General features: G+C 33.8%; 1 protein-coding gene across 1 annotated transcript in view; it reads right to left on the minus strand.

The window, feature by feature from the left end:
* The window catches only part of LOC128157705 (uncharacterized), a 35,210-nt gene that overhangs the window by 19,633 nt on the left and 261 nt on the right, over positions 1-15,316 (minus strand). Inside the window, 12 exon segments of the mRNA XM_052820299.1 lie at positions 630-923; positions 2,111-2,264; positions 2,736-2,888; positions 3,208-3,392; positions 3,603-3,854; positions 4,275-4,382; positions 4,786-4,882; positions 5,350-5,609; positions 6,427-6,598; positions 7,204-7,385; positions 9,536-9,871; positions 10,510-10,608. Coding sequence (XP_052676259.1) covers positions 630-923; positions 2,111-2,264; positions 2,736-2,888; positions 3,208-3,392; positions 3,603-3,854; positions 4,275-4,382; positions 4,786-4,882; positions 5,350-5,609; positions 6,427-6,598; positions 7,204-7,385; positions 9,536-9,871; positions 10,510-10,608 — 2,292 coding nt within the window.

Genomic DNA, 15,316 nt, shown 5'->3' on the forward strand with positions numbered 1-15,316 from the left:
AAACTTACTGAATTTGATAACGAGACATTAAAAGTATAATTAAACACACCCAGTGGCTGTGAGTGAGATAAAGCTCTTTTGACAAACCATTAACTTGAATTACAATCTTTCTGACAAGCTCTTGGGAATAACTCATGCCTCTGGTTTGATAAAAAGCTCTCTAACTCACAGCATCCTATAAACGTATAATAATACTCCTTGTTATACTTTCATGTTAAATACTGAAATCTGATTGGTTTAGACGCAGTTCATAATCTGTTCTATTACCCTCAGCGTTAGCAACGCACTTAGCAACGGGTAACATTACGAATTGTTACATGCGCGAAAATCATGCGCGTACGGTTTGCCTTAGAATTCACGTTATTCCTATCTAAAAGCAGTGATGTTTCTTTAAAATTAAGACATTCAGTATAACAAAATAAATAGTGCCTTTTTGGGAGGATAACAGTTGAAATTGACACCCCTCGAAAACCATTGTCAACCATCGCTTCGCGTCGGTTGACAATGGTTTTCTCGGGTGTCAATTTCAACTGTTACCCTCCCAAACAGGCATTATTTATATATTGTCATTTTCAAGTTAGTAACGACTTCTATCCTCACTTTGTGACAACCGACAGACATAAATTTACCACTAAAACACAGACGATGGGAGGCGTAGGTTAGACTGGATCCGGTCAGTACCAACGCGGACTGTCGTGTCGGGTGGTACCGGTCACCATCAAACAGGGAACAAGTTTTTCCGGCAGAATAATCCTTAAAATTCAGAGACGTGCACCCATTGGACAGACAAAACTCTCTGCAGTCGTCGACCGACGTGAAGTTGTACAGAATATAAGGTGAACCATTCAACCAAAAGGAAAATCGCCTCAGCTCCTCAAACCCGAAATCCATACTTTCTTCTTTACATTGAATGTCTCTTTGCACTGTTTAAATAAAAAAAGAGTGTAAAGTGAGTATGATCCGTGCCAGCAATTAAGTTGTTCAAGATATTTATAAACCTAAGGCAATGTTTTTAAATAATTGGTCTTAATGTTGTTATTTTTGGGAATAATTTAATTCTGCTTGTAACGCGCTTTCTGATTGCCTAAATATTATATTATGTCGTATAAAAAATGTTGCCTACGTCATTGTAAGACTAAAGTCAAAAAGGTATCAATACGCCTTACGTTACTTTTGAATTTTGTACAATTTTACGTCATTTTAAATGTCAAATGACCGGTGAACCAAATGACCGTTTTTATCTACAATGAAGAGTAAAAAAAATTAAATTATAAGCAATGAATTCAATATTTATTAGTTTTATATGATATAAAATGGTTTGGAACAGTTTACGCTTTTTTATAAACCGCTTCGCAGTTTATAAAGCGTAAACTGCTTCAAACCATTTTATATCGTATAAAACAAATAAATATTGAATTTATTCCTGAATAATTTTAACAATGGGGGGGGGGGGGTGGCATAAATGTTCATTCTGTTTCACCGTTGGAATCATGATTTAAGTTTATTTTAAAAAACATGTTTTGGTCTGAAATAATCTTTGTAATTACGATTTTCTAACAAAATGTCTCTGTAGAAATTAAGTTGTTAAGTTTTCTCAAAATCTGGAAGATTTTTGTCTTCCTATTTCAGAAGTGAAGTAAGTAATGGATCTTTGCCGAAAACAGTTTTGTATGAACAGTTTATCAGACAGTTTCGAGGCCTATTAGGGTAACAGTCTGATATTCAGAAGCTCACAAATATTGGATTATCACACGTAAATTTTTAGACTGCTGGAATGGAATGACATCACAACATTGTTAAAATTCTTCTTTTACGATATTCACGTGTCTCCCAAGTGTGGTATATTTTCTTTTCTAAGTCTATTTACTTTCTTTATATCTAATATTTATCATAAAACAAATTATATATGCCATAAACCTACGTTTGATTATGTGCATTGAAAATGCACCAATTTTAAAGGGTCGCGGTAACTATGGGATTTCGTACAAATCAAAGCCATGATTGCTCTATGTATTATTAATTCATTAATAAAATATTACGCCTTATACAGCCGTCGGGAACAAAAAATAAAATCTTTGTTCAAAGAAATCCAACATTTCGGGTGCATTACGTTGTTTCTGGCAGCCAATTACTTCCGCCTTCAGGCAGGCTTGTTGCCCGTTCGTTGTATCAGGAATTATTTTGATGTAACGGGCCAGGATTTCATGATGAAATATAAACGTCTGTGGCGTAATCACTGCAGCGCTGACATCGATGACAAACGTCTGAAATTTGATCAATATTATACAAAAGGGGCGATTTTACATTGTTTGTATATACCTCTCATTGGAAAATGTGATTGTGGTAATTCCTACAACAACCAAAGTTTTTCTTTACATTATCTTTTAATAATTGTTTGCCAAAAAAAAAAAATTTTCAGTATACCCTCACCATATGACAAGAGGCTTATGAGCAAGATGTATCGCCTAATAAATCAAAATTGAGTTCTAACATCAACCAGGTTATTATCCTTGAAAATTGGACAAAAGTAAAATTATACACTTGTGATTTGAAACCGCGAAATAAGAAAAATATAGAACCTTTTTTGTATTTTTTGTAACTTTCTTTGCTGATACTTTTAGACATTTGAGATGAAGAACAGAAGTATATAAATGTATGTATCAAACAATGAATAAAAAGATATATATTGTTCATTTTTTGTTCTTGACGTTGAGGTAACACTCCTTACCACCCACCTTGACGATCCCCGCGAAGTCGTCGTACAGCCTTAGGGACTTTCTCTCGGTCCCGTAAGACACCAGGAATGACCGAATGTACTTGGAATCCTTACCGGAAGTCCAACCTTGCACCATCAGTCCCTGGACAATAGTAGGGGTGATAAGGTCGATCTGCAAGTGCAACAGTTTGGTACTGTTATATGCTTTATTTACTGTTTATTTTTCAAACAGTCGATATAACATTGAATTATATAAAAATCTGAATCATCATGTTCAATTTTTGCTGTTGTTTTGTACGCTAGTGAATTAAAGTTCCATTCTTAGAAATTGTATTTAAAAAAAACAAAACTATAAATTACAAGCGAAATTACTTTTATAAATGCAATTATCTATTAACAGTCTCCATTTCACAAATCATAAAAGTCAATCATTTTCTCTAAAAAATGATTTGATTTTCATGGTTTTGAAAAATACTGGCGTTGATACTTACTAAAAACCATGGAGAATCGTCTTCCGGAGATGAGCACCATCCTGGGTTCGGATTGTACAATCGCCCCCGATGAGCCAGCGCTATTGATTCTACTACAGATCCTTCAGCGTCTTCAGAGGAACCTTCGAGTTGGTAATTGTAGATATTACCCGAGGCCATACCTAGAGGCCTTCCACAACTGGTAGCTATATCAAGAAAGTTGACCCAATTGATAAAATTTTGACATTAACAGTTTAAATCCTCGCGAATAAGTCAAGTAAAATTTTGACTTATTGTTTCAGTCGCTTTTCAAGCTCTTTATTGGCATTAAGACTGATTTAAAGAAATGATACAAGCTCGTCATCTGATTCTTGATAGTTTATCATGAATTACAATTTTATCATACATGTACTCACATTTTCCTAGGATCACCATCTCGTTGATTTCCATTCGATAAAATATACCCGGCTTGCTACCCGGGTGAGAAAAGTCGAAGTTCCGGACCGTAACATATTGACCAATCACGGGACGTCTACACTGGTACCGGAAGACCCTAGAATATCCCGGAAATCGGAGGTCGTCACACCGCACGGCGCCATAGTTCATGAAGTCCCATGGATTCTTGCTGACGTATGTTCCAAAATATCGCAGGTTATTTGGAAAGTTAGCTAAAACCAGAAAAAGAGTAACAGAGACAGAAAAGTAAAAATGTGATCTTTTTACCATTACAAGTCTTCGTACAATTACAAGTTTTCTTACATGAATTATCACTCTATAACTTTTTATTAAAAAAAAAATTATATCAACAACTTGATATACTGGGAATATTTTTTTCTACTATTAATTGTTCAAATTAGTTGTTCGAATTAATTAAGATGTCGAAAAATCACTTTAAAATCAATTACAGAATTTATTAGAATTTTTCCTAAAAAATTGAAAATGTAAAATGATATTTTGAATATGTCGCCCTATAGGACTGGGCAATAAAATTACATATATTGTGACACTACGAGTTGTGACGTTGTGGGGATGTCCAATACGAGAATATTTATTTACAGACGTCAGTGATAAAAACACTGCTGACTTACTGACAGATCGGTAGATAAGGATGGCATGGACCTCTACAAACTCCTGAAGATTGACCTGGAACCAGGGCTTCAATAGGGGACGGTCTGTGACCAGGGATTTCAAGTTGCCTGCAAAATCCTGCATATGTGAGGTCGTAAGGGACATAGTATTGTGACGTTCTATATTTTGAATTAAAACAATACTAGAAAATTCAGAGTAATTTTAAAAGTATTTTCTTTCCCAAAATTGTCACCTAACAGCGTAGCGCAATGGGTTAGAGCGTTGACTACAAATCTATAAGTCGTGAGTTTGAATCCCGCTGGTGTTTTTAAAAATTTTAACTTTCCAAACATTTTAAAAACTTCTTAGGGGATCAAATATCGTAAAAATTAAAAGTTCTAAATCGGTGAAAGTATTTTGGTTATAATGTACTAGTATTATTACTTATTATTATCGACAGGTGTCCCATATCACATAAAACACAGTGGTGGATTTGAAAAATGATTATTACTCCAAATATTCCGGACTCACCTATAGAACCATCCACTGCGTACTCCGGTTTCATTGTGTTGTAATGTGGTACACTTCGAAAAGGTTTGAATTTTCCAAATTCTTTCAAATCTCTGTCCTCACCTAAGGAAAACCAGCAATTCAAATCTTTAATCAGTATCAACTGAGGACAGAACTTGAGTAATGTTCAACGTCTTTCTAAAACCTCATCAAAGTCCCTTCCGCGCATGTGTCGCGAGAAGGTTTCGTAGCGATTTCAAGTCAATCTATTGTCAAAATTCCTACACAAGTTTAAAAGGAAAGATTAAATGTATCAATACATGCTGCTGAATCTTAAATACAATACTTTTAATGAATTTTCAGGCGCTTGTTTATATCACTTCAAACTGCTAAATCCCACGAAAAAACATTGCCTGTCATTACCTTTAACTTACTTCACATGTTTTTCACGTAATAAAAGTTTTTATTTCATCAATAAGATTTATTTTCTTTTATTTATCTATCTTTTAATCAAATCACATGAATATTCAATAATTGAATAAGCACAATTTTATGTGGAAGTTTGACAGAGACAAAGAGAAAAACCTCACCACATTTAGGTATCCCACAGCTTCTCACGGTGGAGGGGTGCTGCACCAAACAGACGGGTTCGTTTGTTTTGTAACTGCCGATTTCATATGCACGGCAGTAATTACTCTCAAACTCATGGTAAGCCTTGCGGTCGTTTTTGTAGAACGAGTCCGATGAGCCTGCCCATTGTAGACATCCTCTTCCGGTTGCCGTGACGTTGGCGCGGCCACTGTAGGAGTTTCCGATGTCAGACTCGTAGTAACACTCCCGACGCTCTGAATGAAGAGCCTCAGTTTAAAGGCGTGATAAAATTTAAAAAGGGGGAAAATAATGATTAATCAAATGTAAGATTAACTGGTACAATTATGATATTTTACATTTAAAGGCGAAAAAATCATAATGGCTCTAGATTTAAAAGAATGAAAATGTATTGGGTTTTTTTTAGTTCGACACATACATCATAATACGTATGTTGATATTAATGAAACATGTATGCATTGCTTTAACATTATTTGAATGTCACTGTTCATTAATCAAACTTTGTTCATTCAAAACCATAAGAATCACAAAAATTATAAGAATACACAGAAAAACTTATATGTTCGACATACGTTGAACATACGTTGAATAATTATGTGATCTGAAACATAATTAGCTATAAAAAAAAAACGAGCATGTTTGGAACTGTCATATGTTTAACATATTGTTCAAATTCATATTATTTAAACATATTCAACATACGTAGAACAATCCATGTGCTCAACGTATGTTCAAAATATGTTCAATATACGTTACCAGACAAATGTGTTAAACATACGTTGCAATTTTCAACGTGAATGAGACCTGAATATTCCTTTATCGTGGTTCTAGTCTAGGAGCAATAACTGTTTTCTCAAAATCTAAAAGTCTACAAAACTGTTATATCTAATCAATAACTTACCTTGCAGTTATGGACGAAAATACCATAAAGAAAAAAAATATTATATCACCAAACCTTCTATAAAATGCAAAGCTGATATGTTTACTATGAGATACATTATAAAAGTTAACCTATGAAATATCATATATTTGGGATTGGGAGGGGGGTAGTACCGTAAGGTATATAGTAACAATATGGCACGCCCACAGAGTTATTCAGTGTTGTTTTGTCGAACATTGGTAACGCCCCTTTAAACTCCCAGTTATTGTTCTGATTGGTCATATAGAAGAAATCCCTTTGTGACGTCATTGACTCTATCTCCTGACATCTGTCTACAGATTGACTCTGAAAAAATACAAACGGGTTGTTGTCATTGTAACATTTTTCATAGGAGACATTGTCAGGGTTTGCACCAAATGTACATATAAATTCTTTTTGCCATGTTATGAAATGCGTAAGGTTTTTTGTGATGGTCAACCAAAATCCATCAGTGGGTTGTACCGCTACAAGCAGGTTGGAGAGACTATTTAAGTTTTTAAAACAAAGCTCGTAATATTGAGTTTTTGTGGTAGGATTTTTGAGGTTTTTTTTTAAATTGTTGACATGTAACAAAAATTGATTTAATAGCACACTGAGATTATTAATCACTAGAAACTAATCCATTTGACTAAAACAATGTTATTTTGAAAAAAAAGAAAATTATTTTTTTTTGTATGAACCTCACCAACGTACAACCAAACTGAAGATGATTGTAAAAAATACCTAGTAAAATATAATTAAAAAGGCATCAAACATGGAAAATGAATTTCATTTTTTTTTAGCTCAGATTGTGACAATGCCCATTTGAACACATTTTCTTAAGATTCTTACACGTCTTTAAAGTAATTTTCAGTAAGCGATAAACGTTTTATATTGCAATCTTTGGTTTTTTAAAACAGAAATGCGTGTACCTGAAACATGATGAAAGGGAATTCTTTGGGAAGCTCAATTGGTGTCGAATGGTTCCCATCTTCTCTACAACAGAACTGGAGTAGGAGTGTCTGGTTTTGTATCATTTTCCCCGGAATTTGACCCCCTATGTCCTGTTCAGTAAACTGGTATCCTCTAATTGTCAAGGTACCGTTGGTAAAGTCTGTAAATAAAATCGTGACTAAAAATTTTAAGTGAAGTTATTAACTCTCGTACATTACTGTTTACCTGCTACTAATATTTTTTTCACAAGGAGTATGGTGGCATATCTCTGCCCCTTGTGTGCAAGTTATTTTTCTACCAAATATGTCGACATGCAAGATAAATATGTTGACATGCAAGATAATTATGTCAAAATGCAACATAACTATGTTGACATGCAAGAAAATTGCAATCAAATAAGAGTTATAAATGATTGCAATTTTCTTGCATGTCAACATAGTTATATTGCATGTTGACATAACTATCTTGCATGTCAGCATCTTTATCTTGCATGTCGACATAATTAATACAAAAATAACTTGCATACAAGGGGCAGAGATATGCCACCATAGAAAATGATAGACCATATATAATCATGCTCTGAAAATGTAGAGGAGTTAAGATTAGGAAAAATTGATATTTATTTAACTCTACTAAACGATTATAGTCCTTTGGTATGTGAATGTACCAACAAAACGTTGATATTTCCTGCTTTTCAAATGTCCTTAAAGCAGTCATAGAAAAGGGTAGAATTTTCAAAACTTTGTTTTAGAATTAAACACGTACTATTTGGATATTCCTACAAAATTTTAAATAATCTACAGTACATAACATGTACTTAGAATATTGGAAATACAAATTGAAATCACTCGGTGTATGAGAATATATGGAATAAAAGTAGGGTATGGCTCGGGAAAATCAAACAACTTATATGTGTACATGTATGTGAACAAGAAGATGAATTTGTACTGACATCTGTCAGTCAGATTGTCATTTTTTTTCTGACATTTCTAATTGTTACATTTGATTTAAAACAGTAAGTATTTGTAAACTAAATGTACCTATCAAAATTCAACACATGTTTCAACAACTTTTTCATCGAGAAAAAGAAAGATGAAAATAAAAATCATTTAACTCCATAAAATGCATTATTCTCCAAGCGCAATTTCAATATCATTTAGATACATGAAGACAATATTGCAATAAAACGTAAATACAGTTAAAGGTACAAAGCAAGTACTGATAAAATGTCATACGTTTTTGATCGATGTGTCTTATTTTCCATAGAACTTCAAAGCAGTGAAAACGTGCATACGTTATCTATTTTTAACTTGGGTCATGCTTTAAATTAAAAATGAATGTGAAATTACAATCAACAAAGTTTCTCTCTCAAACATAGTTCTCTTCTCTCTGACGATGAGTTTCCATTTGACTTTGAACCTTATGTCAAGGCTACAATCTCTTACCTGGTCTTTATAATTAATAAGTATGAAAACGAATGCACTTAAACCCCTGTCACACCGGAGCTGCGTTCTCACGGCGATCCCGCTGCGTCCTTAAATAATGTAAAACGCCAAGGTAAACGCAGTAGAGTCTCCTACAGCGCCGTAACAATACAACGGCATCTTCGTCCGTCGCGGTGGGATCGCCTTGAACATTTAAGAACGCCTTGCGACGGCGCGCACTTTGAACATGCACAAAGTACGCGCCGTGGCTCGGCGTTCTTATAAACACGCCGTAGAAGCGGAGTGAGGTCGCCGTGACATCTCCACTTGTAAAATTTTCAAATAAAACTGTACATTTTTTCTGAATTTTCCTTGCGATCCTACGGCGATTCCATGAAATTTACAACGCCGTGAACACGCCGTGGGGACGCAGCTTGGTGTGACAGGGCTATGCAAGTAAATTTTTTATAGGCTCCATTGCATTAATCGGGATAAATCTAACCCTATACGGGATGTTCAAAGGTCGGTTATAACACTTATGACAAGGAAAACCTATTTATGATTGGTGTCCAAATGATAAAATGATGTAAGGCGGCCACTTATGTATGTTGAACCTAGAGCGAACCCAGAGAAGCAATTCGGCTAATGTGTTCAGTGATAACTACAAAACTAATCAATTTATATGTTCAAATCGACAAAGAGACAGAACGTATGATAGTCATAGTTTTTAAGATGGTAAGCCAGCTGATAGAAAACCGAAAAGCACGTGTACCCAGAAAAACATTTGTGTTAAACAAATTTGGTATGAAAATTGTAATATCTATTTTACTGTCGAAAATCGTATGCTGGTATTATCAAACACAAAACTCATGAAATACTTCCGTACCCTTGGGACAACTGCCAGTAAAGTTGTATAAACAATATTGCCCTTTGGGCCATTCAGTGGATGTCATATTGCCTTCTATATCCTCGAAGTAGGTCGGCATTTTCACACAGAAATTCATCTGCAGGGCGCGGTAATGGTAAGGCCCTAGGATGTTCGGCTCGATGACGTCGGTAAGAGGTCCGGGGTTCTGCATGTTCCATTCCTGTTGCTGTGAGGACTCGGGGAGGGTCAGGTTGACATAGGATGTTGACCAACCTCTAGCCTCGGTCTCAGGACAGCCGAACATTGACGTGGGGAGGGCATAGGTCCCGCCAGGCCACAGACTTCTCTCGTAATCTGCAAAGACAAAGAACGCATGATCTATGTTTGGCTTGTTTCGTGTGAATTTTTAATATATATTTGAATTCAAATAAAAAAAAAACTATTTTTTTAAATTACGTAAATTGTGTGGTCGGTGGATTAACGAACAAAGAATATTCATATTTCATAAATATATATATTACTTTTTTTCAAGGTTGAAAAAGTCAAGCGAGGATCGGATCCGGACTTTTGGTGACATTGGGATAAATTACCATAGAGTAACAGTAAAAATATTTGTTTCATACAACGTGTATCATGTTAAATTCAAACTGATTTTTAAAAGTTAAAGATAAGCTTTAGATTGATGAGATTGAAACTTTGAATCTGATATATTCAATGAATATATATGTATACGCATTCATAATAGTTGAATTTTCGTCCAGATAAAGTTCAGAAACATACTGCTATGGTACAAAAGATTTCGCTATATATCTGTGTTCGTACCAAACTAGTTTTACTGTAATACATGTACTACACTGCATGTACATGTATTTTTTTTTCAGAAACGTGAAAGAACCTTTTTTTAAATTTATCTAAATTCAAAAATTGCGGAAACAAGTAAATGACTATGACAGGTGCGCGAACACTAAGCACGTGAAGCATCAAGTACTTACCGTTCTGACAGAAGAACCCATAGTACTTTGGTGGACAATCACACTGACAGGTCGTCCGGACAAGTCGTCCCCCGTTCTGGCATTCCACAAACGGACACACTTAAAATAAATTTTTAGTGAATCAAAAATTAATTTTCTTATTTCCATGATGTCGGCAATAAAAGGCCTAGGTGTAGCATCGCTAACATGAGCAATAATGTTTAACTTTGACCTATGACCGTTCAGATTCAAGTAGTCAACTTGCTTTATTAATCAAATAAAACGTATTTAATGCATAAAATACATGTGTATATCAATGCATACGTAAGTTTCTACATTCTTTTTTAAACTGATCAAACACAAAAGCACAATCAAAATCTGCAGAAGAGACCCTTTTTATCAATTTTCTATTAAAATATCCCTTCCTTCTTCATGTATCAACATTCAGAATCTAGACGACCACTCATCGCTGGATGCAAAATTATTATTGTTAAAGGCGTGACGATCATGCATCATAATAAGTAAATCCGTGATCATAATCAAGATGAGTCAAACGCGTGATGACCACTATGATGATTAAAAAAACGTATGAATAATAATGATATATGAAAGAGACGTGGGGATCTTCATGATGAGTAAAAGATGATAATGAGCATGATGATTTAAAAACATGATTCTCTTGATGAGTAAAAACATATGTTGATCAGTATGATGATTAAATGTCTGATGATCTTCATGATGAGTAAAAATATATATGATCAGCATGATGATTAAAAGCCGTGATGATCTTCATGATGAGTAAAACATGATGATTGATCAGCATGATGAATAAAAGAAGTGATGATCATCATGATAAGTAAAACATATGATGATCGGCATTATGAATAAAAGAATTGATGATTATCATGATAAGTAAAAATATATGATTATTAGCATGATTATTAAAAGATATGATGATCATCACGATGAGCAAACGACGTAGGTAATGATCATTATGATAACAAAAAGGCGTTCACTTGATTATCATCATAATGAGTACAACACTGAATACCATCATGCATGATAACAAAAAACGTGATGATCCTATTGATGAGTAAAAGGACATGACCATCAGCATTATGAGGATTGGTCGTGGTCACCCGTGGATGTCAGACAAAGACGGTCCCTGTTCAAACACACTTCTACGTATCAGATTGCTTCATTGCCAATTTCACAAAGAGTACCGCGTCCTCATGTTAAAAAGTTGTCACATATTTCATATGTTTTCTATGAAAGGTCCAAGGTGTTCCGGATGATAGATTATAATTATTTGCTAAAATTTTTATCTCAGGTTGTGACCGTTTCCTGAACTCTGCGTGTCTTGGATAAAAAAAATCGTACCACTTTCAAAAAAGCAATCCCTTAACAATTATCATCAGTAGAATATCTTAAATATGTGTGACTACCTCCTCACCACCAGCGTAAGACGAGCACTGGTCATGTCCTAAAGGGGTTTGGGTATAAAACACTTGAAACCGTCTTCATTTACTTGCATGCTTCAATATCCATCCATTTTTTTTTTCAGGGGAATTTCAATAAATGTATTTTTATTTTTAATTGAAATTCGACACCCGTGCCACTCTCCCTATAAAGATAATTACCTTTATCTTACAGAAGTTTCAGGGTAGAGGTGTATATAAACTTTGATTTTTCAAACCAGCTAGGTTTTCTCAAATAGTGAATTTCAAAAATGTTTTTTTTTCTTCTTTCAATGTAAGATTTGACCAATTCCTTCCCCAATATGGTCAGCATATGATTCCAAGAATTGTCGTATTTGGACCAATACTGAACAGTCTTGATGCCAGCGTTTTGTCAAATGAATTCTTGGTTGTTAATTTAACCTTTGTTTTCCGTTCTTCTAGACACCCTTCCCCACCCAATATGCTGTTTTACACCAAGGGTCATATAAAAAATATATTTATGACTTCTATATTCATTGTACATATACATGTACATGTATTAATTTGCTTCCTTGTTCTTAAAGATTTATTTCTAGACTTTAGAATTGTTTTTGCCTTCTGTTTTATAATTGTATAATGAGCTTTTAACCCCCAGTAGAACCGTTTTCTGATTTCTGAAGGGGTGGGGGATAAATAGAAAAACTTGAATATATCATATATACATGTAAGAATGCTTGTGAAAGAGTACTAATGGTTAATTGGCTCTTGAAAAGAAAATGCGAATAACCTAATTTTTTTCTACTCCCAACCCTTCAAAGGTTGAAGGAACGTGCTAAGTTTTGTTAAAATCTGCTGAGTTATTCAAAAGATAACGCAAGACAGAATCAGGAATGATTATTCAGTTTTCTGCTTTGGTGATCTTTTGCATAACAAAAGATGAACAAGAAATCATATTGACGCAAGCGTCAAATGGGCCGCAAAAAATATAATTGTTGTATGAATCATTGGTTGTTTACATAAAAACACACCACAAAGAAGAAAATAAGAGTTGGTTGTTCTAATTTTTATGGTAAATTTTAATATACTTTCAGCAACTTGTTTTGAAGTTTAACATTTTACTATTATCTTAAAGAATCGATTTCGTTACTGTAAGCATTTCTAACGGAAATTGTATGATCATTGCCATAGTATAAAGTAATGGAGAACACATTGATTTGTACATTACTCTAATACAAAGTGCAACTCATCATTTTTCTCTTGGAGATTATGTATTTCAAACCATTTTGGGTTATTTTGGTTGCATTGTATTGAATGAAAACTTAATGTATTAGCATGATTTCAAGGGACCTCATAATAAAATAAAAATTTATTAGTTCAAATTTTCCAGTCAATTCAAATTTTCATTTCTGTCATATTCTTGCATAAATAATTGATATAATGTCATTTCATGAAATTTTCTACCACATTTTACATGGAAATATAATAAATACACACACAAACTCTTTTTATTTGACACGGCACATAGAAATTCAAAAATATCATTCATATAAAATTTAATGACATTCAGGTCTTTAAGTCTTTAGTATGTCCCGCATACCGATCCTGATGCATTGTTTTGAAAAGAATGAAGAACTCCGATATTTTCCGAACTGATTATAGTCTCGATAAAAACGCGCCAAATACGACAATTTACTAAGTTTGACCTACTTTTCATTTACGAGTAAAAGAAAAAATATGTGATATTTTCTAAAAGGCATAAAACATATTTCTACATGCAAATTGACTTTTAATTCATAAAAATAAGCATAGTATTAATTCTAATAAAAAAGAACTATCCCGCAGAAACGCAGTAACAATATTTAAATGTGTATCAAATAACGGACCGCCTTCCGGCGGCCCGTAATAAATATATGAAAAGAAAGAAGATGGGTGGATAATGCGTGTAAAATGCCCATACGCGGTCGGACAGGCTACTGAAAAATTAAAGTATCAATAAATCTGATGGGATTTTTTAAAAATCATTTAAAACAATATATATTTAACGAATCATTGATTTGTAACCTATAGGTAGGTTCAATACTTGGAATATGTTGACTCAAACAGGCATATACGTATCAAAACCTGCAAATATTGTCAATTTTTAGAACTTCAAGGCATTTTCTTTTATAGAGTGGGTCTGTGCTCCATATTTTTCTCATAGTCTAATTAAGGTCTATTGGAAAACAAACCGATTTCAATCAACAAAAACGTGCAAAAAAATATTAATAATATCATTTTGTATCCCAACAACTGAACGTATTGAAAAAATAATACAAGTCCGGTAGTTCGTGGCCTTAGTCAGACATAATATTTAAAAAGCCCACCTTGTTGTGTCTGAAATGGCTCAGTGGTTAGAGTACCTGGCATAAGCTAACCTTATATATCTAGGGTTTTTATGTTACAGGTTCGATACCACCAAAATTTCCGATAATATTTTTTTTTCTTATTTTTTGTTAAATATATTAAAGCTGCTTGGTCCGATTTTATATCAAATTTTATGCACGCTATTAAACGATGGCTATGCTTAGTATATGTATAATGATAGACATTGCAGTAGTTTTACCCGTCAATTATGCCAAATTTCAATGAAGAAAAATACGTACAAAATTTGCAAACAAAACAAACGACATTAAAAGGTACTGCGTTATTTCGCCTCATGTTCAATTTCACCCCTGACGACGAGACGGGTATGGTTGTATTACGAATTTGACATCGCTTTAAATAAAGGTCGAAATGATCAGACAAATTACAAATAAACATGTGTACGTTTTGTTCGCTAATATTTCTAAAGTCTGCTTTCTTTACAATCGATGCATAGCGTGCGGGTTGAATAACCCCAATCATTCGGGGGACGAAACCAAGCGGTTTCCTTTTCTAAACATTCCCGTGATGCATTTTGGTTTGTTTTTTCGTTTGCCCAAAGAGAAATTATTTTTATTTACTTTCAATATTTCTAACTTTGAAAGGAGACTGATTCTGCTTGTGTAAATAGGAGAAAGTCCATAACTTTCTAAGATATATGATTTGTATGGAAAAAATTTAGATACTGTAATTACAAAAAAATCGGACCAAGCAGCTTTAAAAACTGACTATAGTTAGAAAATTTGCTTTTGCAAAGTTGTATTATGATATATTTGAATAGATTTAATTTGGGAAAAATAAATTTAAAATTGTATCTCACTACTAAACCAAATGGGCATTTGCGCCATCTTATTCCCCCATCTTCTTTTAAAGAAATTGAATACGGAGATAAAGTTATAATCGTAGAGTAGCTTCATTTTTTCAGTTAAATATTTCTACCATTCATATCATTAATATTTGCATTGTTTTTTTACTTGAAAAGATAAAAG

Source organism: Crassostrea angulata, chromosome 8, assembly GCF_025612915.1.
Source record: "Crassostrea angulata isolate pt1a10 chromosome 8, ASM2561291v2, whole genome shotgun sequence".
In the NCBI taxonomy this organism is placed as follows: domain Eukaryota; kingdom Metazoa; phylum Mollusca; class Bivalvia; order Ostreida; family Ostreidae; genus Magallana; species Magallana angulata.